General features: G+C 39.1%; 1 protein-coding gene across 2 annotated transcripts in view; it reads right to left on the bottom strand.

Annotated features, from left to right (window-relative positions):
• Window positions 1–25,092, bottom strand: part of Dpy19l4 (dpy-19 like 4) — a 66,547-nt gene that overhangs the window by 7,100 nt on the left and 34,355 nt on the right. For both annotated transcript variants that reach the window (XM_004850122.4, XM_087190625.1), the window contains 10 exons: window positions 24,884–25,018; window positions 21,992–22,123; window positions 21,686–21,784; window positions 20,739–20,812; window positions 17,179–17,337; window positions 15,627–15,746; window positions 10,079–10,199; window positions 7,045–7,101; window positions 6,017–6,099; window positions 3,879–4,011 (listed from right to left, as the gene is read on the bottom strand). In XM_004850122.4, the coding sequence (XP_004850179.2) occupies window positions 3,879–4,011; window positions 6,017–6,099; window positions 7,045–7,101; window positions 10,079–10,199; window positions 15,627–15,746; window positions 17,179–17,337; window positions 20,739–20,812; window positions 21,686–21,784; window positions 21,992–22,123; window positions 24,884–25,018 (1,113 nt within the window). The remainder of the gene's footprint in view (window positions 1–3,878; window positions 4,012–6,016; window positions 6,100–7,044; window positions 7,102–10,078; window positions 10,200–15,626; window positions 15,747–17,178; window positions 17,338–20,738; window positions 20,813–21,685; window positions 21,785–21,991; window positions 22,124–24,883; window positions 25,019–25,092) is intronic.

Here is a 25,092-nt window from a genome sequence, read left to right as displayed (position 1 = left end):
CCTTTCATGGTCATTTTGACATGGGGAAGAACCAGAAACTCCATGGTGCCAGGTCCTGTGAATATGGTGGATGAGGACACACTGTAGTGTTTTTACATGGCTGCCTTTCCCTTGGATGGCACTAGGTAGTAGAATTCACTGTATTTTTGATCACATCTTATAAAGACTCTCAGGAAAGAAGACTCCAGAACTGCTTCAGAAAGTGGCAAGAAGGATGGAATAAGTGTCTTTGAAATGCTGGGAAGTATTATCACGGGGAGTACCATGAGGGGGACTAGTGGCAAAGTGTCTTTTACTGCAATAAATTGTTAAAATTTAAACACACACCATATCTTTTGATCACCCTGTGTAGTTTGTGTGTTGAGATTGTTTCTCATGAGTATAATATTTAAGATAGCCTATTGTAGTATGCAAAAATAAATGAGCAGGCCAGGCGTGGTGGCTCACACCTGTAATCCCAGCACTCGGGAGGCATAGGCAGGAGGATTGCTGTGAGTTCGAGGCCAGCCTGAGCTACTTAATGAGTTCAGGGACAGCCTGAACTACAAAGTGAGACCCTGTCTCAAAAAAAAAAAAGAGCAATAATTTAGGCAAGCTTAGCAACCACTGACATCTAAAGAGATGGTTTCATCTTCTTTTTTTTATTTTTTCAATTTCTGGGAACTACACCCAAGGTCTCAGGCATGCTAGGCACATCTCTTACCACTGAGCTACGACTCCGGTCCTTTTTAAATTTTTAAACAGGGTCTTACAGAGTTGCCCAAGCTGGCCTTGAACCTGAAATCTTCCTGCCTCAGCCTCCTGAGTTGGGATTACGGGTGTGGCCCTGCACTGGGTACAGAGATGGACTTCTTAAAGCATGGTCCACTGGACACATCATACAGATGCTCCAAGACATGGTTTTTTTTTTTTGGTACCAGAAATCGAACTCGGATCCTTGCGCTTGTGAGGCAGGCACTGGAACCACTGAGCTAAATCCCCGGCCCCTCCAAGACATGTTTTGCTATTGCTTTTTTTCCCAACTGTGACTAATGAAAGCACAGACCTTAGCAATATGCAATGTATATAAAAACAAATTTGAAGGGTGCCAGGCATATAGCACATGTTCGGTGACATACTTCTGGGCTTATTTTTTCATAGATGACAAATTTCCTCATTAGTACCTGTTAAAATCTTAATAAACTATATTTGACAAATCTCACTCTAATATTTGCTCCTGAAAAACAATAAATAAATTCTAAACACATTCCAGATTTAAATTTATTCAATGTGGTTTCTTGAATTAGATATGGGACCAGAAAAAGGTCATTTGTGGTAAAACTGATGAAATCCAAACAAAGCCCGAGTTTAGTTATATTGCACCAATGCTGATTTCCTAGGTCTGACAATGTGCCAGAGTTACATAAAATGCCAGCAATGGAGGACAGCTAGCTGAAGGGCAAACAGGAACTCTATAGTACACAGTATTTGCTATCTTTCTATAATCATTCCAAAATTTAAAGTTTATTTTAAAAATTCCTGGGCCGGGGATTTAGCTCAGTGGTTTCGCCGCCTGCCTCACAAGTGCAAGGTCCTGAGTTGGATCCCTGGTACGAAAAAAAAGAATTTCTAATCATTTAGATTCCTATCTTATATTTACAAACAACAGGCCAAGAGGTAAGAGACGCCTGTGTCAGAATCAGGTATGGTCTGGGGTTTTTTGAGTGATGAGGATCAAATCCAGGGCCTCACACATGGAAGGCAACAACTCTGCCAACCCTTTTAGTGTTGCATACTTTTTGTCCTGAAAATATGGAGACTTGAAATCTAGCTTGAACAGGATTCCCAACTACTTGAAGAACTCTCAGTAGCTTTGTGCCTGGGTGATGGCTCTCCAGTGCCTTCAGGTTCAATATCCACTGACATGGGCACCACACAGAATGTTAATAGGTCAAAGGAGTTGCTCACTCATTTTGTTGTGCTAAGATAAGTTTCAGGAAGGGTTCTACCTTATCCAGCCTATACCTATTGATGACTGTTTACATACATTTTCATTTGTTTTTAAGTTTCAGGAAACTGTAACAAACTCTGGGCATTAAAAACATTCACGACTGAGAGCCCAGAGTAGCTTCTCAAGCTCAGCAGTACTGACACTGTGCCAAAGAAGCTCCTTGCTGGGACAGAATGGAGGCTGCCCTGGACACTGCACGACGTTTTCCAGGACACCTTGTCTCTACACCAGAAGTCTACAGAACCACCACCCGCTGTGCAAACCAAAAATGTCTGCAGACATTGACAAATGTCCACTGGGGACACAATCACCCAAGTTTGAGAATAACTGGCCTACGAGATTAGGCAAAGATCAGTCATATATTATAAATTAGAGACAGTGTCTAAATGATAGTCTCATCCTGGAGTTCTTTTTGGATTTTGATAAAACAACAAATTTATTCAGTATCTGCTATGTACTAGAATCCACAGAGAAAGATAAAAGTTTGGGAAAAAAACAGATTACTATTTTCAGAGCCATGGTTATGATTTCCATAAAACTGAAAATTCTAAAACAGTTAAATTATTTAGAACTTTACTAGAACTCTGACCTAATTATTAGTGAGTCTGAAATCCTGTTCTAGGAAAAAGTCCTATCAAAAGAAAACAGGCTGACACAGGAGGATTATCACAATTTGAAGGCCAAGCCTGGCTACATAGAGTTGAAGGCAGGGGGGCGGGGGGAGTGAGACCACAAATACTAATCCAACAGGCTGCTGTCTCCCAGGCAAAGCACCCTGAGGTAGATCTCCCCATATCTTATCGCTGCCATGCCTGCTTTCATCTGCTCTCTCTGCTGTGACCACAATTAACTCTCTAAAACAGATCTAATCATTCTACTGCCGGGCTTATTAAAGTACTTTGTCTCCAACTGCATCAAGGACAAGACTAAATTCTTCAGCATGACATTGCAGGTCCTTCAGAATTTGGCCTCCATTTTATTTTCTAGTTTTGTGCCCATACAAATTTCTTGTCTTTTATAACCTTTTTTGGCGTGGAATCATATGCATTCCTTTTCCAAACAAGTTTCTAATCAACTTTCAAGATCCACATCAAGGATGATCTTTATGAGGACTTCTTAGATTTCTGCAGCAGAACTGATTGCTCTTGGTTTTGGACTCCTTGTGTACTTTGTGCCCCTGTGTATACAATTATGATTTACTAGTGCAGAGTAAAACACCATAATACTAACTTTAAATTTTACCGTGTTTTAAGCACAGTACATTATCTGATTTAATTCTCACAAATAGGAGAAGAGAAGTATTATTATTATTTCCAGATTCAATAACCTACTCAAGATCCCAACGCTAGTATGTGGCAGTACTAGAATTTGAGGCCAGATGCTCTAACTCCAGAGTCTGCATTCTTAACCTCTTTAGTACTGAAGTATTAATAAGAGCCCTTATCAAAAAATAACCAGTTTTATAATAAATAGAATTTTAGCTTGGAAAGCCACAGTTAATCAACACTTTAACTGACAGTTTTTCTTCAACAATGAGAATAACAATATTTTCAAAGCAGTTTCCCTTTCTAAAATATTACACAGCAGTTCCCTTGATACTTGGTGGAAAAGTAAATGTCTTTCCTAGAAACACATCAGTACTGTTCATAAAACAAAGAACTTACTTATTTTAACTTTGGGTTTCCCCTTGGTTAAATGTATTACACAGCTTTTAAAAACTATAATTGTTTGGGTTTACGGCCATACCAACCTGAATGCACTGATTCTAAAACTGTCTAAAATTGTTTGTCTTTTCTTAGCTAACTAGGAATATATACATCACTGAAGCACTATATTAGAATAAATAGTGCTACAAGAAAATCCAAATGTAGAGTTTAAAATGCCTTACATTTTCATTTCTCTTGAGGAGATCGTCATCATTGTAGAGAGGCAAGCTTGTCACCATCCATCCAGTGCACAATTTAATTACTCCCATCAACTGTGGGCTCCCTGCAAACACAGCTGCCACTGGGGCTTGTCTTCTGCAAGGAGCCGAAAGATTCACACAATGAAAGGGCAAGTGTGCAGTTGACATCACTCATTTATATCAACTCTGAAATACCGGACAACTTACAATCTTAAATACACTTAAGTTTTAATGTCAGTTTTCATTTCATTTGTGCATTCATTAAAAAAAAAAAAAAAAAAAAAAAAAAAAGAAAGAAAACCAAAAACCAAAAAAACCTGAGTACTATATGCCAAATAGTGTTTTCAGTGTTGACGATACTTTTTTTTTTGTAACAGGGATTAAACTCAGGACCTTGCACTTGCGAAGCACGCGACAGAACCACTGAGCTAAATCCCCGGCCCAATACAAGTTTTTTTTTTTAAAAGCAGTAGCAGGGGGAGACAATAAACACAAACACCTGTGCCAGGTAGTGATAATGCTATTAAAAATAATACAAAAATAAATGGACAGTGACAAGAATAAACTTTCTTGTTGTTTTGGGGCGGTACTAGGGAATGAACCCAGACATCTCTATTACTGAGTTATTCCTCAGCCCTTATTACTTTTTTTTTTTTTTGGTACCGGGGATCGAACTCAGGTCCTTGTGCTTTCGAGGCAGGCAGCGGAACCACTGAGCTAAATCCCCAGCCCTCCCTTATTACTTTTTATTTTAAGCTCCCCAGGCTGGCCTTCATCTTCCAATCTTCCTGCCTCAGCCTCCTGAATAGCCAGGCTCACAGGCGTGCACCACCACACCTGCCAGAATATACTACTTTAGATAAGATGGGTAGTTCAATAGGGAAAGTGAATTCTCCAGTTCATCTTTTGCAAATATCAATCACAACCCAAGTCCTCAAAATTCTCCTATCCTTCTGCTCCTTTATTGTTTTACTCACATGTCTATCTCCAGATAACATATAGGGACCTCTCAACCCTGCTGGCCCTCAAAATTATGCAAACTAAGAAATGTTTATTACTTGTAAGCCATTGTTTTATGGCAGTCTGTTATACAGCAAAAGTGAAATGATACAAATTTTATTATTAGAACTTTCTTAAGGTCAAATTCTGGCCTTTATCACAAGTAACAGCTGATACTTGCTGTGGTGAATTGTTTTCTCAAGTGTCTTGTGATTTCAGAGTTCATCTTATGAAACTATTTATGGAATCAGTTATAGCCCAAATTGATGTAGCAGATATCCCAGACCATCCCTGAACTACTTTTCATGCCATTTCTTGATTTGAGATTTCCTGGATTAACTGAGTATAATTTCAAACTACAACCCAGGTGAATTTAGATCTACTACTATAAATACAAAAGGCAATTTTGTTGTTGTTGAGCAAGAGCTGAAGCCAAGAGGGGCATGTGTTCTTACCATTTATTTTCTCCCACTTGGTGGATACTTTGTTTTTAGACCCTTTCACCACCTGGACAGCCTTTGAAAGTTCCTGTGTGTTGAAGGGGTTCTCAGTTCCACTGTCTGCTGCAAGAGGCCCAAGACCACACCCCTTCTCCTACCTGGGAATTAAAATCTAAACACCTTGGTTGCGAAGACCAGCAATTACTCCCCATCCACCTGCAACTCACAGCAAAAGAAACATCCTCTTGATTCTTTAAATAAAAATCTGTGTATCTATTCCTTTTTATTCCCCATTTCTAGGTGTTTGACAGTGGGGGTCTTCAATCTCATACTTACCAATATTGCATTTTCAAGTCAATGAAGGTGAATTTAATTAGGCAATTAGAATTACAAACTCTACTAAAACACTAGCTGGGCATGGTGGTGCACACCTGTAATCCCAGCACTTGGGAGGCTGAGGCAAGAGGATCGCTGTGAGTTTAAGGCCAGCCTGAACTACATATCGAGACGCTCTCAAAAAACCAAACCAAACAAAAAACTAAATACCCCTAAAAACACAGAATAAAATTTCTGAATTTTATGAGAATTTGGAAAATAATTTATTTTTTCCCTGAATTTATTAGAGAGCATGCAATGATTAGCTTATAACTTAAGAACAGTCTTGGGCAATTGAATCCTTACTTTATCCAGGTCATAAGTTCCACTGTATCTGGGTCATAGAATTCTTGTAGTTCTGTTAACTCTGTCATTAATCTGGGAAAAAACTGAAATGCAAAACAAAATCCCAAAAAGATATTTTAACTACAAAGTTTAAAATTGTCCCAGAGAATTTTAAAAGACTAAAAGACTAACTTAAAGCAAACGCTACCACAACACTATTTACATAAACAAAAATGTCATAGATCTCTACTTTCTTATGTGACCTGCTTATTTTTCTCAGGCCAAATAATCTATCTTGGTTAATTCACTGTCTAGACTCAATAATTTAACATTCCCAGTTGTATCTTTTGTGCACACACACACTAAATAAGTAAATACATTTCAGGTCAAATAATTTGCAGATTTATGGTCATTTAGTTTCATGTTATACAAGGATAAGTAAGCCAAAGCCAGGTCTGGTGGTGCACACCTGTAACAGAGGCTGAGGCAGGAGGATCACTAGGAGTTCAAGGGCATCCTGGGATACAGTGAGTTCAAGGCCATGCTGAACTAAAAAGCGAGACCTTGTCTCAAAAATAAATAAATAAATAAATAAATAAAAAAGAACATAAGAATAAGCCAAAGAATTTATATAATTTTATAGATATTAAAATTTTAGTTGTCAAAATATTTTTAAATATTAAGGCTTATTCAGTAATTTCCTTTGCCAATTATAAATTGAATTAACAATGACAGTAGACTACCAACTGCATCAGGTAGCTTTCTAAAAATGTTTTAGAGAACAGTTCTTCTATTATATTCCTTTTTTTTTGTTTTTTGGTACCAGGGATCAAACTCGGGACCTTGCGCTTGCAAGGCAGGCGGCAGAACCACTGAGCTAGATCCCCGGCCCTCTTCTATTGTATTCCTAATGATAAGGAAGAAAAAAAAGCAATGCTAAGTATATCACACTTTGTCAGAATAGGGTTATGGCACGTTTCCTACTCATATACATAAATTTATCACTACTACCTTACAGATAAAGTACATGTAAAACGTGGTTTTCTTACCTCTTTCCATAAACTGAGACCTATTATGGTGGGCACAGCCATGCTCAGAATAAGAGCCTAAAATGTTAAAGCAAAAAGGTTTATGAGTAAACATATTGTAGAGTACACTTTACAGGAACTAGCACTGACTCTATGACCAAATGAATATCCTTATAGCTATAAAAGTTTCAGTAAGAGAAAATGCACTTGGGCCGGGCTTGGTGGCACATGCCTGCAATCCCAGCACTCAGGAAGCTGAGACAGGAGGACCACTGCAAATCTGAGGCCAGCCCTGGTTATATAGTGAGTTCAAAGGCAGGCTGCTCTACAAAGTGAGACTCTGTTGCAAAAAAAAAAGAAGAAAGTGCAGTTGGCATGGAATCTAGTTCACAAAGTGAGATAGATGAGTGAAAGTTAATGAGTTTCAAATATACTAAGCAGGACATAAAGGAAGATATACATATTTACTATATAAATTTAAGGTAGAACATTTAAAAAGTAGTGCTCATAGTAATATTTCCAATAGTAAATCAATTGGGCCTAATGAGAGGTGAATTTCTAGGCTTGTGAGTTTTACACAGATGGAGGACTGCCCTATGGACTTGAGTTTGCGTGACTCGGCCTATATGACTCTACACCCACGAACAGCTCCGTTGATGCAGGCAGCAGTGGAGTCCAGAGGTCGGGCACAGCTTGGAAGCTCCTGTCGTCCTTCGTGCCCACCACCCATTAGGAACCCGCTCCTCCCACCCCATGGCAGTGTTGGGGCTGCGCTGCCCAGTGTAGCACTTGAAATGTCGCTGGTGCAATTTGCTGTGTGCCTTATGTTAAAACATTCTGATTGTTAAAGATTTAGTATAAAGGAAAAAGAGGTAAAACATCTGCTATTTAATTGATTAAATATGCAAAGGAAAACATCTGGGATGTTTTGAGTTAAATATATTACAAGTTTTTAAAAAATAGTAAATCAGAACTGGGGATTTAAGCTCAGTGGTTCCGCTGCCTGCCTCGCAAGCACAAGGACCCAAATTTGATCCCCGGTACAAAAAAAAAAAAAAAAAAGGAAATCAGTATTTGCAAATTTTGCCAGGGATTTATGTTATAAAGAACTTACAGGGAATTCTGAACTTCTTCATGAAAAGCTAACCACAACAAAAAACAATGAAATAACACAGGAAAAAGAGCTAGCATTTATTTATTAACATACTACTATGTTAAAATACAAATAAATAAATTCTTTAGAGAACAAGACTAGTAAAACACACATTTTTGTTTGTTTGTTTGTTTGAGTCAGGGTTTTGCTATGTAGTTCAGGCTGGTCTTGAACTCACTGAGACCCTCCTGCCTCAGCTTTCCAAGTGCTGGGATTACAGGCATGCACCACCATGCCCAGCAATGTGATATTCCTCACCTTCCTGCCAAAACCTGTTTTTCCTATTGCCCCAAGTCTGGCGCAGACCTCATGACCCACTGGTTTCTATCTCTCATTCCTCCATACTTAATCAAGCACTGAATCTCATTAATCTTCTCTTTTGAGCCAGGTCTCGCCATGTAGCCCAGGCTGGCCTGGAACCTGCGGCGATCCTTCTGCCTCAGGCTGAGTGCTGAGACTACATATGTGTGCCACCATGCCTGGCTCCAGACTAATTTCTTGACCACCCCTATCTCAAACTTTATGTGTCAACAAACTAAATTAATCGTGGCATGCTTTCTTCTGTTTTTATTTCTTTTTTGTTGTTTTTTTTTTTTTTTGGTACCTGGGATCGAACTCGGGTCCTTGTGCTTGCGCAGCAGGCGGCAAAACCACTGAGCTAAATCTCTGGCCTATGTTTTTATTTCTTTTGATTACATGTTCTTTGCCTACATCTGTCTCTTCTACCCTTTTTTCTTCTTTATTTGCCTTGTAAATTATCATCTTTCAAATTTCGTATTGGAAAGTCAGGTGTGGTAGTGCACACCTATAATCTCAGCCCTTGGGAGGCTGAAGCAGGAAGATTGCCACAAATTTGACGCCAGCCTAGGGTACACAGTGAGTTCAAGGCCAACCTGAACTACACAGTGAGACCTGTGTCAAAAAACCAAATGAGAAAAAAACAATAAGAAAAACTAAATTTCACCTTGGAAAATCTTCCTTGAATCCCTAAGAATACTCAATTATGCAGCCCTTCTCTGTGTTCTAGTTTGTTTTTGTTTTTGTTTTTTTAGTGCTGGAGAGCATTCTACCACTGAATTATACCCTTAACCCTGAATTATATATGCCCAAGAAATTATAATATTCATGAGAAAACTACTCATGGTTTTGTTTCCTTGATGATGCTGGGGACAGAATGCAGGGCTTCATGCTAATCATGTTTTATTTATCTTTATTCTAAGTACTAGTTGTCACAGTATAAATGTTCTACTCACATGGAAAGCACAGAATAGTTCTAAACCAAATCACAAAAGATAATATAAAAATTAAAGTCAGGAGTGCTGGTGCAGGCCTGTAGTCCCAACTGCTAGGGAGGCTCGGGCAAGAAGATCACTTGAGCATAGGAGTTTGGAGCCAGCTCAGGTAACACAGCAAGACCCTACCTCTTAAAAAATTAATAAAATGGCAGGGCATGGTGATGCATGCCCGTAATCCCAGCACTTGGGAGGGTGAAGCAGAAGGTTCGTTGTGGGATTGAGGCCACCTGAACTACACAGTGAGACCCTGTCTCAAAACAACCAAAAAGTGAAATAAAATTTTTTTTAAACCCACTATATTACCTTAAAAATGTTTCAAGAAATAAATTTAATTTCTTACATCTTTAAAAAACAGTTGAAAAAGAGGATTTCTAATGGCCTCTCCTAATATTAGTTCACTTGAAGTTTTACCTTTTAATTATTCAGTTGCATAGACCAAAATGCATTAAAGAAAGTTTCTTATGCTATCTATTATTCTATCTGTAAGTCATTATATGAATTTAGTCAGGCCATTTTAGTTGTGTTCAATGTGGTTTCCATTATTAGCATTTGATTTTATATAACTGGAAGAGATACAAGTGTTTAAGACAAAACAACCATGGCTCACCAACAATATTGGGTGCACAGTTCTTAATCGAAGCCACTTGAAAAGTGTCATCCAAAGTTCAGGAGAACACACACCAAATGCTGCCAACATGCACACGTAAGGAGTCCAAATGTATTTCAAGCTAGAAACAAACAAGAGTCACCTATAAGACACTCTATGACCATCATTATCTGATTTTTTAAAAAGTTTTTTCCTATTGCCTTCAAAACTAACAAAATGTTCAAGGACGATGAAAACTCTTAAGCTTCTTTTTAAAAAAATTATTATTATTATTTTTTACTTAGCCTCTTAATTTTCAGCGATAGGCTGTTATCCAGTTCTTAGATAATCAGTAAGCCATGTGGGTTACCAAATAAAAGCCTTCATATCGATGAGGGTGTAGCAAAATTGTACTCCTGGAGAGAATATAACTCATCCAGCTTTTTCAGAAAGCAATTAGGCAGAATCTATAAAATTTTAAAATAGGGTCGGGATGTAGCTGAGTGGCACCACACTTGCCTCACAAGTTCAAGGTCCTGAGTTTGATCCCTCGTACAAAAAAAAAAAGAAAAAAAGAAACACACAAAAGAACATGTATCTTTAGGAGACCGGTAAAAGGTGAAAATGTAAGCAGAAGAGGTGGAGGATAACTTTGTAACAAAAGAGAACAACCAGATCCTTCCATGATATTATCCTTGGTATCAAACTTACATGAGACTACAAGAACGTGAGGTCAGAGTATAATGTGAACTATTAGGTTTTACAAAACAGCACACCATAGAAAGAGAAAATAAAGAAATATGTATTTACTTAATAAACACTGATTGACTGGGCATGGACCAAAGTACAGTACTAGAGAAGAAAGAAGAAAAATAAAGACACAGCTACCGCACGCCAGCAGCTCTTTATAAAACCAACATGGGAGAACTACTTAGTATCTGGTTCCATGTTTTTTTTTGGGTACCGTGGATCGAACTTGGGTCCTTGCACTTTCGAGGCAGGCACCGGAACCACTGAGCTAAATCCCTGGCCCTGGGAGAACCACTTAGAAAGCAGCTGTAGGGCCGGGGATTTAGCAAGGTCCTGAGTTCAATCCCCGGTACCAAAAAAAAGGAAGAAAGCAGCTGTAACAAAATCTGTATAAAGTCTAGGGTTATATAAAAGGGAAATAACTAATTTGAAAAGAGTGGAGTTAATGACTGTCTTAAAAAAGTGAATCCTCACTCAGCCTTGTAAGAAATAGTGGATAGACATAGTCTACCTGCCGCTAAGATAGAGGAATCCCACTGGTTTCCTCAGCTCACCCAATACTGTGTCTCTTTGTAACCTCACTATTTCTGGAAATAGCAACCTGTTCTCCCAGTCAGCCAGGATCAATTTTAGGGGTGCTGTACAGTCCTGGGGGTTACCATTCACACTGAACTGTATGTATACAAGGTCCCCGGATGCCACTTCTCTCCCTGAAGATTGGTACACTGATGCCAAACCCATTTATTTCTCTGTATCCTTTCCTTCCGTAGCATTTTAGCACAACAGAAACATTTCCACCTTTAGACTCTCTTCTAATCCAACCACATGCTGATGAATCTTTTTCAAACATCTCTGTAAAATATTTTCTATAAAAACATCATTAGAATAGCCAAGAGCAGAGCCAAGAGCAGCGGCACAGGCCTACTTGAGAAGCAGACCCAGGAAGACCAGATTTGAGGGCAGCCTTAGCAGCATACAGTATCCAGACCCACTTCTTAAAAAGAAAACAAAAACAAAAGCGCTATAAACTTCTAAAGATGGTAACATTTTCCTCTTTCATTTAAAAAACAAGTTTTAACACATTCATGATGGGGCCATAATTCATGTCTCCCTGCTGGGCAGTTTGAACTACCAGTGGTACCTGTATGTCCCATTGGGCAGCTTTTTAATAATTTTATTAGTAAAAAATTTTTTAAAAACAGTAAAAGTGATTAGATCTGTTTGTACCACCAGTGGTACAAAGCCACCCAATGGGACAGTCATGCATTTACCTCTGGTGGTTCAAGCTGGCGGGAACAAGTTAAAACAGCTGCCCACCTTCCTGAATACTCATTCCAGCCAGAGATCTCTTGGTCTCCAAGTGGCTGGAATCAAAAGAGCTATTTGGAAGAGAGGTTAACTCCAAATACTCATTTCCTGCTTCTACATGAAACCTGTTACCAGGGCCACAGTGGAAGAAGGTGTCAGGCTCAGTGAGGTGCAGGGTAGTTATGGGATCATGTGGTGGTGTTCGGTCCCTCAAACCCTGGCTATGCCACCTGGGTGGGGAGGCAACAATTAGACACTCTGGCTGCTTGATGATATATTTTTTCTGGCCTGAGATTGTGAAAAACATCAAAACATGTAAAGAAACATTTTTTGGATAAAATTATTGTCTTGAAATTCAATTTGGCAGTCTTCCAGTTCAGTTCTTTATAAAAGACAAGAGAACATATTCAATTAAATGCAATTCGAGAACAACAGATGAGGCCTGAGGTATAGCTCAGTAAGCACAGTGCATGCCCAATACACATGAGGTCCTACAGTAGATCCCCTGCACCCCCACACACACCACCCACACCCACACCCACACCCACACCCACACGGCGGCAGCGGGGGGGTGGTGTGTGTGTGTGTGTGTATGTGTGTGTGTGTGTGAATTACACTGTAACTAATATGTAAAGAGCCTCATATATAATACTTCACTATATTTATTTCCATGAATCTTACTTATTGTGTAGTAAGGAATTAACCTGGCCCAAAGAGAGATCTGGTCTTTGCCCTGCACACCCAAGACATAATCTCTTGCCTGATAAAAGACTATCTTTGTTTTTTGCAGGTATGTAGCTCAGTGGCAGAGTGCTTGCCTGCTGGGTTGAATTCCTAGCAATCTTCCCCACAGAAAACAGTATCTTTGTTTCACTGGGACAGCTGGGTCATGACTGAGAGTTATGCTAACAATATAGTTTATGGCGAGGGCCTTGGGCCACACAGAACCAATACATGTGAAGCCACTGGAGGCTTACTTAGGTCAACCACACAGATGGTCAACCACATATAGGAAACTGCTATGGTTTATATTTAGATATCTCCCAAGAGCCTCATGCATGCATAGGTGGGACTTTTGGAAGAAGATTGACCCATGGAGGGTGCTATAGCTGAATGTGCTGTTAGGAGGTGGCATCTGGTAGGAAGAGGTAGGTTGCTGGGCGTGACCTGGAAGGGTTTACCTCCCTCCTGCTTCCTAACCATCATGACATGAACGGCTCTCCTCCACCCAGACCCTTCTACCATACTAGCAACCATGCAAGGACTAAACTTCTGAGACACAAGACAAAACAAATCTCTCCTTTAAGGTATGGGTGGGTGTTAGAATTTTGTCCCAGTATTTCAATAAAAACTGAACACAAGGCACAGATGAGCTTCCCTGATTGATAATACTGTGTATACTGCCACTCACTGTTCCTGAAACAAGCACTGTCTGCACAAATCCATGGGATAGAACAGCATGTCTTGGTGTCTCCCAGACCCTGTAGCGTGTGCCTCTTCCTTGTGCTGATTGTAACTGTAATGAACCAAAACCATGAATAGAATGACTTTCCTCAGTTCTGGGAGTCCTAGTGAGTCATGAAACCTGAATGGTTTTGGGAAGCCCCAAACTTGCACGTGGCATCAGAAGGAAGGGTGGTCTCCTGAATGTTACATTTACCCTCTTAGACTGGGAGCTTCTGAAGAAGAATCCTAGTGTATAATTTTATATCTACCATCACTGCTAAGAGTGAATTATACAGAAAAACTAAAAACTTCTGCTTTTTTTATAAAGTTCTGCATTTTTATAGTTTGTTAATAGGTTGGCATGATTTTGTATAGAAGCAGAAATAAGTGAAATGTGAAAACCAAAGGCTTAAGTATTGTAAGCAAGGAGTGGGGTGGTGCACACCTATAACCCCTGCAATTAGGAGGCTGGGGAATGAGGATTGCAAATTTGAGTCCTGCTGGGCAACACAGCGAGACCCTGTCTCAAAATAAAAAATAAAAAGGGCTGGGGAGGTAGCTCAGCCCCCAGTACTACAAAAATAAATATGAAGGCCAGGGATTTAACTCAGTGGCAACGCGCCTGCCTCACAAGCGCAAGGTCCTGAGTTCGATCCCCGGTACCACAAAAAATAAAAATAAAATAAATAAATATGAAAGGCAAGATATGTTACAAGAAATCAAACCCTCTAGATAGCAATGACAATATTATCTGAGTATTAATATAGTCACATGCTGCAAAATGATGCTTTTGTCAATGACAGAGCACATATGTGACAGCAGTCCCATAAGGCTCTATTGCCTGGTGAAGGTGTGGTAGTCTTAGTTTGGGTAAGCACAACCTATGAGGTTTGCACAGCAACATAACGATGAATTTCTTAGAAAGTATTGAGACATGAAGTGACACATTACTATCCTGATACCAATTTGCCTTAACAAATGAAGGTACACAGAACATTAAAAATGTAAAGGCAAAATGTAAATATCTACCTTATTGAACACTGAATGGGACCCCACCTGTATTTTATTAAGGATTCATTTTCCACTTAAAAACAATAAAAGGGCCAGGGATGTAGCTCAGCAGAGCAGTGCCTGCCTGGTGAACACGAGGCCTTGAGTTCGATTCCCAGTACCAAAAACAATAAAAGAACTGAGGTGAGGGAAAGGGTGAAGGGAAAAATAGATCCACCTCCAAATCTTCAGCAAGGCCTACTGCGCTCACTGCGCTTTCCCACAGTGAGCTCATCGTCCCAACAATGCACCATGCTCCTCCCTCCTGCAAAGCTTGCCACATGCTATTCCTTCTGCCTGAATACTCTCCCTCTCCTGCTCACCAAGTTCATGTCTACTCATCCTCAGGTCTCAACTCAAGCATCTTTTCTGTGGAGAACTGTCTATCTCTTATGTCAACTTCTGTTTTCACATGTTCTCACAGCACCTTGTACCTCTCCTTCAAGTATCGAGCTATAATTTTATTGTGTGATTAATATCTGTCACCTCTATTAGACCATAAGTTACATGAGGTTAGAGACTATGCGTCCACTTTTGCTTACTGCTGTACTCAAGCACCTCGCATGGATCTTGGAAGACATTCAATATCTTCTTCACAAATGAATAAAAATAACATGTCAGTTCATTGTGCTATAATGACCTTTGTAAAGCCCTGTTACTGTGAGAAAGAGTTTAAGTTTTAATAAAGTCTTACATATATATATATATATATATATATATATATATATATATTTATTTATTTTTTGTACTGGGGATCGAACTGAGGTCCTTGCGCTTGTGAGACAGGCGGCGGAAACACTGAGCTAAATCCCCAGCCCACAAATATATTTTTGAATATGCCCTCTTATTAACCATTAGAAAGCACCATCATTATAAAAACAAAGAGATCACGGCCGGGGATTTAGCTCAGTGATGCCTTGCCTGCCTGGCAAGCACAAGATTCTGAGTTCGATTTTCAGTACCAAAACAAAACAAGAAAAAAAATAAAAGACAGATCAAAAAAAAGTACACTTACCCTTCTAAAACCATTGCAAGAGAACCCAATAAAATAGTGTGAATTATATGATAAATTATTTCTGGCCTTTCTCCAATTCGCCCATCTTCCAGAGTAACAGTTTCTTTCAAGGACTTACCACTACAGAAAAGAAATATACTTTTTAATATCTTGAAAATATATACAGTACTATAGGGAGGGGAGGGGGCTTGAGGGGATGAATGGGATAAAATAAAATTTATAAAAATATATATATACACACAGTACTTGAAAAACCAAAGATACATTGTTTATCATCTTTCAAGGCCATACTTAAAAACGTATTTTCTTTGTAACAAAAATATAAGTAGTCCTTAAAATTTGAAAGTGTATTCTGCTAGTCAAATATCCAGGATATATTTGTCTTTACTAATCTCTTTTATGGCCTGCAGACAACTGACTCCATGAAAAGCATGAATTTTTCAGGGTAATAAAAAGGCTTTCAGGTGCTTGTTCTAAGATCATTTATGACTCAACTAATGACTGTTATATCAATACAGTTAAATCACAGTATAAATAAAATATCAAAAATAATAAGTTACACAAAACCTCCTTTCAAACGTGATAGACAGGCATGGTAGCACATGCCTATAATCCCAGCACTTGGGAGGCTGAGGTAGGAGGATCTTTGAGAGTTCAAGGCCAGCCTGGCTACATAGTGAATTTAAGATCAGCCTGATCTACACAGTAAGACCCTGACTCAAGAAAAAAATAAGCAAACAAACAAACAAACAAACAAACAAACAAAACATATTATAGTCAAACTTTATAATTTAAAATGACTTTTGCTTCCCAGCACTTGGGAGGCTGAGGCAGGAGGATCATCATGAGTTTGAGGCCAGCCTGGGCTAGTGAGACCTTATGAGACCCTGTCTAAAAACACCAAAAATAAATAAATAAATAAAATGCTACTTGCTTCATTTCAATTAAATGGATGAAATTATTCTATATTAAGAAAAAATTTGAGTAAATCAGTAAATTAATCTGTACAAGTTTAACTTATTATCTAATTATTGCTATTATATTAAATATGGACAGTACATACTTAAGACATATAAAACTAATCATGAGTTTTCCTGGTCCACCTACAATGATTAGTGAAGAAAAAATGGAATTAGAAGCCTGAAACAAATACAAAAATATTGGAAGGAAATCGGGAGGCTCACACCTGTAGGCCCAGACACTTGGGAGGCTGATGCTGGAGGATCACTTGGGCCCAGGAGTTTGTGGTCAGCCTGAGCAAGACAATAAAACTTCATCTTTAAATTAAAAAAAAAAAAGTGCTTGCTTCAGTAGCACATACACTAAATTTTTTTTTTAAATGGGGCTGGGGTATAGATCAGTGGTAGACATGTATTTAGCATGAACAAGGCCCTGGGTTTGATCCTCAGCACAAGACAAGAAAAAAATATATATAATAGAGATGGCATATATAATAGATAGCATGTACTATATATACAAACAAAAATATATAAAGCATATTAAATACTTTCATAATATGTTAGTAGTGTGACTGATTCTCATATGTACTTACTTAATCCTCCCAAAAATAACTTGCATCATAGAAAGAAGACAAATGATTAACACTAGAATATAGAATGGTAATAAAGAAGACTGTGTCAATCGCAAAAAAAAATCCTGAGATGGTGTCTGGAGGGACTCTTGACACAGGAGCCAATTCATAGTAAAATTCCTATAGAAGACAAAAGCATGGTATTAAAATCACAGGTGTTTTACAACACTGACAAAGGTATTTTTTAAGTCTCAGTAAAAACACACAAAACACATTTTCTATATTCATTCATTTATAACAGCAAGGTCTTATCCTTTATAGACAAAGATAACAGTATTAGTAACCCTCTTCAATAACATGTCTTCATGACTGCTTTATTAAATGTAAAAGTGCTACTTTTTATTACCAAGTAATGTGACCATCTTTAAAGCTGAATTGAGTATTTAGAATGTTATTTCTATTTTTACCTAGAAGACAGTAAAAATTCAGCTGGCCAGCCTCTGTATCTGTGCTGCCCAATATAACAGCTACCAGCTAAATGTGGCTGTAGAACACTTGGATTGTGACCCAATTCAAACTGAGAGATACTTTAAGTACATAATACACTCAGGATTTCAAAGAAAAAGAATGAAACAAAGGACTGGAAAGGAAAAAGTACATCTGTATTAAAGAGGCTGCCAGGGCCACAGATGTAGCTCGGTAGCACAAGGTCTTGAGTTTGATGCCCAGGGACTGGGGGGAATGGCTGCCAACAAAATATCTTGTGCCTGCAATAAGTACACCTTTAAAAAAATCTGTCCATTACAACTTATTAACTATAAGGTCTAATTTCAATCAAAATTTAATTTAATGGGTATTCTCATTTCCCTTAGCATCAATCTTTTCTTCCCATATTCTTCACGGTTTTTTCTTTCCTTTTTCTTTTTTGAGCAGGGGCTTGCTTTGTAGTTCAGGTTGGCCCTGAATTCACTATGTAGCCCAGGCTAGTCTCAAACTCGAGGTAATCCTCCTGCCTCTGCCTCTTGAGTGCTGGGACCATAGATGTGCACTACTACACCCAGTGCTTTTCTTTTTTTTGAGACAAGGTTGTTTTTTGATACCAGGAATCGAACTCAGGGCCTCTTGCTTGCCAGGTAGGCACTGTGCCTCTGAGCTATATCCCTAGCCCATGACAGGATTTTTGTTTCTTTGTTTATTTTTTGGTACCCAGGATTGAACTCAGGACCTTGCACTTGTGAGGCAGGCAGTAGCACCACTGAGCTAAATGCCCAGCCCTCCAAGACAGGGTTTTGATATGTGGTTCAGGCTGGCCTTGAGCTCACTATGTAGCCCAGATGGGCCTTGAACTCCCTCCCAGCAATCCTTCTGCCTCAGCCTCCTAAATGCTGGGATTACAAGTGTGTGCCACCATGCCCAGCTCTTCCTGTATTCTTGTGGTACTTTTACATGGCCTTGGGCTGGGGATTTAGCTCAGTGGTTCCGGCGCCTGCCTCACAAGTGCAAGGTCCCAAGTTCGATCCCCAGTACCAAAAAAAAAAAACAACAACACACACTTTTACATGGCCTCTACTGCATTGCATAAGGTAGTCCACCTTGTGTTAGAATGTAGTCATTATTGTTTCTATATGAATTGCCTAGTATTGTAAACATTCAATAAATATTTATTAGGCTGGGCATGGTGGCACACGCCTGTAATCCCAGCCCTGGGGAGGCTGAGGCAGGAGGATCACTGCAAATTCCAGGCCACTCTGGGCTACAGAATGAGTTCAAGACCAGCCTGAACTACACAGTGAGACCCTGTCTCAATAAATAACATTATTAACATTTCAGTGGTAGAAAATCTGTCTCAACAGAAATGTTTTCTGAAATTCTGGTGAACTCAGAATCCTAGTATCATATTGGCACATTTAAGCATAAGGCGCTCAACTATTAACAGCACCCATGTCATTAAATGTGTAAAACAAATGAGATGCAATGACCTGGGACTACATCTTATTCTTAAATACCCGATGCTTTACCTTGTGGAGCAAATCTAGTGCATGACTTGCTAAACACAGAGGTGTAGACATCAACTAATAAACACTGGCCCAGAGTGGCCTTTAACCTGAGAAGATTCTAGGCTGAGCCCAGGGCTAAAGAAGAGTTGTTGGGAAGGCCAGTCCCTCACTGAGGCCTACACCACCTCTACCGATGGACTTCGCCTTCTGGAGCAGCTGGAGCAGACACTGTCTCGCCATGGAACACAAGGCTGTTGTCCCCACCCCATGTCGGAAAAAGGAACCCGGTGCAAGGTCTCTTAAACAATTCGTATCTTGAATACTTTATTTATTAGCTGTGAAATATCACAACATGAAATTCTCTTCACTGTACTTACAATCCTACATACTCACAGCAAATGAGAAAAAGATTCTAAGGTACAATTCTAACAAGAGAAATATGCAGGTAACTATCCTGTTATACTAGACAACTCTTAACACATAAAATCATTTACGAGGCTAAGGATGTAGCTCAGTGGTAGAGCACTTGTCTAGCATAAAACCATTTATTTCATTCCACATTTACAAAAGCAAAATAAAAACTAACTTAATGACAACAAAAATATAAGCACATTCTTTAAAACAATAAAAAAATCAGAACAGTTTCTGGTTCAATTTTATAACCCCAAGATGAGACTTCTGGATATGAAGTAAAAACCTTACTGCCTACCCTCTCCCCCTTTTTAATGTAAGCATCTGGCTGATGTAGTGGTTAAAATTATCTTGGCTCTTTATTCTTTTTTTTTCCTGCCATGCTGGAGATCAAACCCAGCCTCCCATATGCTAATCAAGCACTCTATCACTGAACTACCTCCCAGTCCTAATTTTATGTTTTTGAATTATTATTTATTTATTTTGGTTTTCTGAGACAGGATCTTGCTATGTAATCCAGGTTGGCCTTGAACTATGTAGTCCAGGCTGGCCTCAAATTCAAAGCAATTCTTCTGCCTCAGCCTCCTGAGTGCTGGAATTACAGGTGTGTGCCAAAACACCCAGCCTATGTCATCATTCTTTACCAAAGGAGAAAGCAACCTTAAAATACTACAATCAGATAAACTATTAAAGTTTATCTGATTTTTAGAAGATTTAAGATATGTATATAGGGCCAGGGATTTAGCCCAGTGGTTCCGTCACCTGCCTCACAAGCGCAAGGACCCAAGTTTGAGCCCTGGTACCAAAAAAAAAGATATGTATACATATTTGGGGGGGGGGGTACCAGGGATCGAACTTGGGACTTTGCACTTGCGAAGCAGGCGGCAGCACCACTGAGCTAAATCCCTGGCCCAAGAGAACTGTACTTTATTAATTGATTTGGTGCTAGGGATCAAAGCCAGGGCCTCAAGCATGCTACTCTACCAAATGAGCTACATTCCCAGCCCAAGAAAAAGAGGATAATGTCATATTTCTTCTATACATTGTAATATCCCAAGTTAGTTATTTTCTAAATAATATGTAATTAGGTGTGTACTCTCTCCATTTAGTATTTTTGGTCTTTATTTTCTAAGTGGTATAGATTTAGGTAAATTTATATAATCTAAAACTTACTTAGTCATATTTAGCCCAAATTTTACTTCAAGGAATTTGAGTATGTGCTCATTTTCTTTGTGGGGAACAAACATCTAGAAGAGAAAAACACTAGTTAAACCAAGAAATACTAGCTATGCTTACAGCAATGTATTTTTTTCCCAATTACTAGAGATAGAAAATACCACAAGACTACAAAAAAATGAATTTAGTGATACTGTACATAGTATAACTATGAAGCAAGAAGATTTATTGGTAGAAATCAATCACATTACCTTATGCTTAAGCATAAAACTATAATGGATAGGGCCGGGGATTTAGCTCAGTGGTGCTGCCACCTGCCTCAAAAGCGCAAGGTCCCGAATTTGATCCCCAGTACGAAAGAGGCTCTTTTTTTTTTTTGGCACCGGGAATTGAACTCAGGCCCTTACGCTTTCGAGGCAGGCATCAGAACCACTGAGCTAAATCCCTGGCCCTCCCAGTATGAAAGGAAAGGAAGGAAGGAAGGAAGGAAGGAAGGAAGGAAGGAAGGAAGGAAGACAGACTGACTCTAATGGAATAGTGAGACTACGTCAATCCGGTCTCACCTGGTTCAAGTTACTTAGCCACGCTTTTTTGGGGGGTACCAGGGATCAAACTCAGGACCTTACGGTTGCAGGGCAGGCGGTGGGACCATTGAGCTAAATCCCCGGCCCTACTTATCCACTCTTATTATTGCCTACCTTTAGTCTCAATTCATCCCATATACTTCTTATTAATTAGATAACATATTAAACATAAAGTATATTTTTTCTCAAGCACATAGAGAAATGAATCAGATTTGTTTTCTCATCCAATACTCTACTTTTATGATCATGGTTCAGTAAGCATTATACTGTAAAAACTCTATTCATTCTTCCCATTGAAATGTAGTCTATTAGACTAACCTATTCAATTTGCTCTACTACATGAATCTCAGAGTTTCTTACCTTTATTATAATATTCAGTGTCACTGGCAGAGTACACACCAGGTAAAAGTTAATCACTTTCATTATTTTAGCTACAAAAGTTCCTTTCTTCCCGTACAGCTGTGGGAGAAGAATCATATGAACAAAGAAGTGAGACATAAAATATTGACAATTTAAAAATAACAAGGATAGGGCCGGGGATTTAGCTCAGTGGTTTCACCACCTGCTATGCAAGCACAAGGACCCAAGTTCGATTCCCGGTACCAAAAAACAAAAAAAAGCAAAAAATAAAAATAACAAGGATAATAAAAAAGCAATGATAATTACCTGAAGGCACTTAGTAAGCATTAAGGCTGCTACTAAACTTAATAAAGGAGATACTAATAAAGCTGGATTCTCAAACTGCAGTAAATATCCCAGAAACAGAGAAAATATGTAGATTTTATACACCTCATGGACCTGTTAAGACATAAGAAAAAATGAATTTTATTGCACATCTTTTCATTAGTTTTGTTTGAGATAGGTCTGACTATAATTATACATACTAAAGCCAGGTATAGTGGCACACCCTTATAATCCAAGCCCTTAGGAGGCTGAAGCAGGGGGATTGCTGTGAGTTTGAGGCCAGCATGGGCTACACAGTGAGTTCAAGGCCAACCTGAACTACACAGTAAGATCCCATCTTTTTTTAAATTTAAATCATACAATAAACATTGTACTGTAATTTAGGATGGTGTTATGAAATGTTTAATCTACATCTTTAATGTTATGGTTTGCAATGAATGTATCACTTTCTTCTTAGAGCTCTGTAGAAACAAAGTAAAGGCTTTCAACCAGGAGTGTTGAAATCAGATGGAAGAATCCACTCTCTCTCTTTCTCCCCCACCCGCTCTGTATGGGTACTGGGGATTGAACACAAGGGTGCTCTACCCCTGAGCTACATCTCTAGCTCCCTTTAATTTTTTTTTTTTTTAACTTAGAGACAAACAGGGCTTCACTAAATTACCCAGGCATGACTTGCACTCACCATCCTCCTAACACACCCTTCCAAGTACTGAAGAACTTTTATCTTTTTTCTCTTTGTACTGGGGGTTAAACCTAAGGCCTCTGCACTGAGCTACATCTCCAGCCCTTTTTAATTTTTTAAATTTAGAGACAGGGGTCTCACTAAGTCACTAAGTTGTCCAGGCTAGGCTCAAACTTGTGGTCCTCCTGTCTCTGCCTCCCAGAGTGCTGGGATCACAGGCATGCACCACCATATCTAGCTGGAAGAATCTTCTTTAACGCCATGCTCTGACTTAATTTGGCTTGGTTTGCCCTGTTGCTCAAATTCATCTATGTAACCTCAAATTATATAAATCAAAAATCACAATTTTAACAGCAATTCCCTAAACTTATCTAGTGAAAAATATATTGCAATGAAACATACCACCAGAACAGGGTTGGATTTTGCTTTCGAACCAATTAACAGTGAGCAGAAGAAAGTTAAATTCAATGTCCATTAGAAACCTCCTGGTAAGTTATATGTCTCAGGAAATTTTCTAAAATTGTGTAATATAAGAATTAAAGGTATTTTGAAATTAATTTTAGAAAGGGAAAACCAAGACAAAACACAGCATCAATTGGAGAAAAATCAGAGGGCAGAGTATTAAAATTGAAAAACAAAAGATAGAAAAGTACCTGTAGGAGCCCAGAGCCACTTAAGATCCCTCACTCTTAAAGTGAGGACAGAAGCTACCTTGGGGGTGCTGACGAGGTGATGGGAGAGAGCACAGTGGAGACCTTGGGTGTTGTCCTGCTGTTCCTGACTGAGGCTGGCTCCCTGGACGTGACTGGTTATGGAGGAACCTTCTGAGCTCCAAACCCACTCTCTACCTCCTGTTCTGTAATGCGGAGGCGGGGACCCTCACTCTACATGTCTGCTTTGCCAGCTGGTTCCATGTTAAGTGTGGCCAACAGGAAATGCCCGGGGAGCCCTGGTCCGAGGAAGGGAGAGAGGAGGAGCTTCCTCTTGCTTCCTGTTGGCTCGGTTCCTGTGAGCCTCATCTAAGTTATACTTCTTCACCCCAACACAGCAGTTCCTTCCTGCTGAAGCTCTGAATGCAGGTGCAGTTTTTCTAACACTTGAAAAACTGACTTCATCATATGCTCCAGGCCCAGAAACCCAGAAACCAACTGGCCAGCGCTCCAGCCTCAAAGGCCTGGCTCCCAGTTCCAAAGGGCCTTTCTTCTGACTCAGAGACACCAGCAGAGCTCAGCAGCAGGCCCTCCTCAGAAGTTTGAATTTCAACTCCATGGGGGCCCTGCTCTAAGTTTCTACGCAGTAATATTCTGTATTTTTCATTTTGTTCGCTCAGTAGTAGTGGTAGCTGCTTCCTGCAGGTGCTACCTCTATGCTACTTTTAGGCCCTTAGTACCCTTTAAACTAATCATTTAATAAGTTAATGACTTTATACTTGGTTAACCACTGTTTTCCATTGTGCTGTGAATTGAACCAGCGCCTCACGTATGCCTAGCATGTGCTCTACCACTTATCTCCAGCTCCAGCTTGGTTAACAATTCTCTTGTTAAATTCTCTCAGTTTGAATAACTTCAATATTGGTGCCAGGGATTTAGCTCAGTGGCACCGTGCCTGCCTCACACGTGCAAGGTTGTGAGTTCAATCCCCGGTACTGGAAAAAAAAAAAAAGTGTAAGAGCTGCTCGAAAAACTGGCTTTCAGAAAAATTCCCAGTGGGTAAGCAAATGTTGCTCGTTTAAATAAAAATGGTTATATTTTAAAGACACAAATTCCTAATGATGAATGTCATCATATTGTATACCTAAAATGTACTAATAAACTTAATGAAGGGCAGGGGATTTAGCTCAGTGGTTCCACCACCTGCCTTGCAGGCGCAAGATCCCGAGTTCAATCTCTAGTACAAAAAAAAAATACACATATATATAAAAACTCAATGAATTAAAAAAAAAATATATATATATACATATATATATGTATATATATATATGTAATCAACAGCTGAATATAGGGGATGAAGAAATAGACAGGAGGGGCCAGGGATGTAGCTCAGTGGCACCTTGCCTGCTAGGCAAGCACAAGGTCCTGAGTTTAATCCCCATACCAAAAAAAAAAATTTAAAGATAGGAGATTTTAAGATACAACATTAGAAAGACATTTATTCTCTGGATTTAAATATATCATTTCAAAACATTATAATACCTTGTCACCTTGTGCCACTGAAAAGACATCTAGCAGGAACAGAGATACTGCTTGAAGAAACAAGAGATAGTGGCTGTACTCCCACATCATCATAAAGGTGTAAGTTGAAGCACTCATCAATAGGTAGCAAAACCTCTAGGGCAAACAAAAGAAAGAAACTAAGTATCAGTAGCTTTATTACTATTAAAAGCCATGAGGTTGTTACCTCC

The sequence above is a fragment of the Heterocephalus glaber genome, unplaced genomic scaffold (assembly GCF_053883595.1).
Source record: "Heterocephalus glaber isolate CG9 unplaced genomic scaffold, H.glaber_assembly_v1.0 deba00001555, whole genome shotgun sequence".
Taxonomy (NCBI): Eukaryota; Metazoa; Chordata; class Mammalia; order Rodentia; family Bathyergidae; genus Heterocephalus; species Heterocephalus glaber.
The sequence above is the reverse complement of the archived record's forward strand: the minus strand, read 5'-3'. Positions and strand labels throughout refer to the sequence as shown.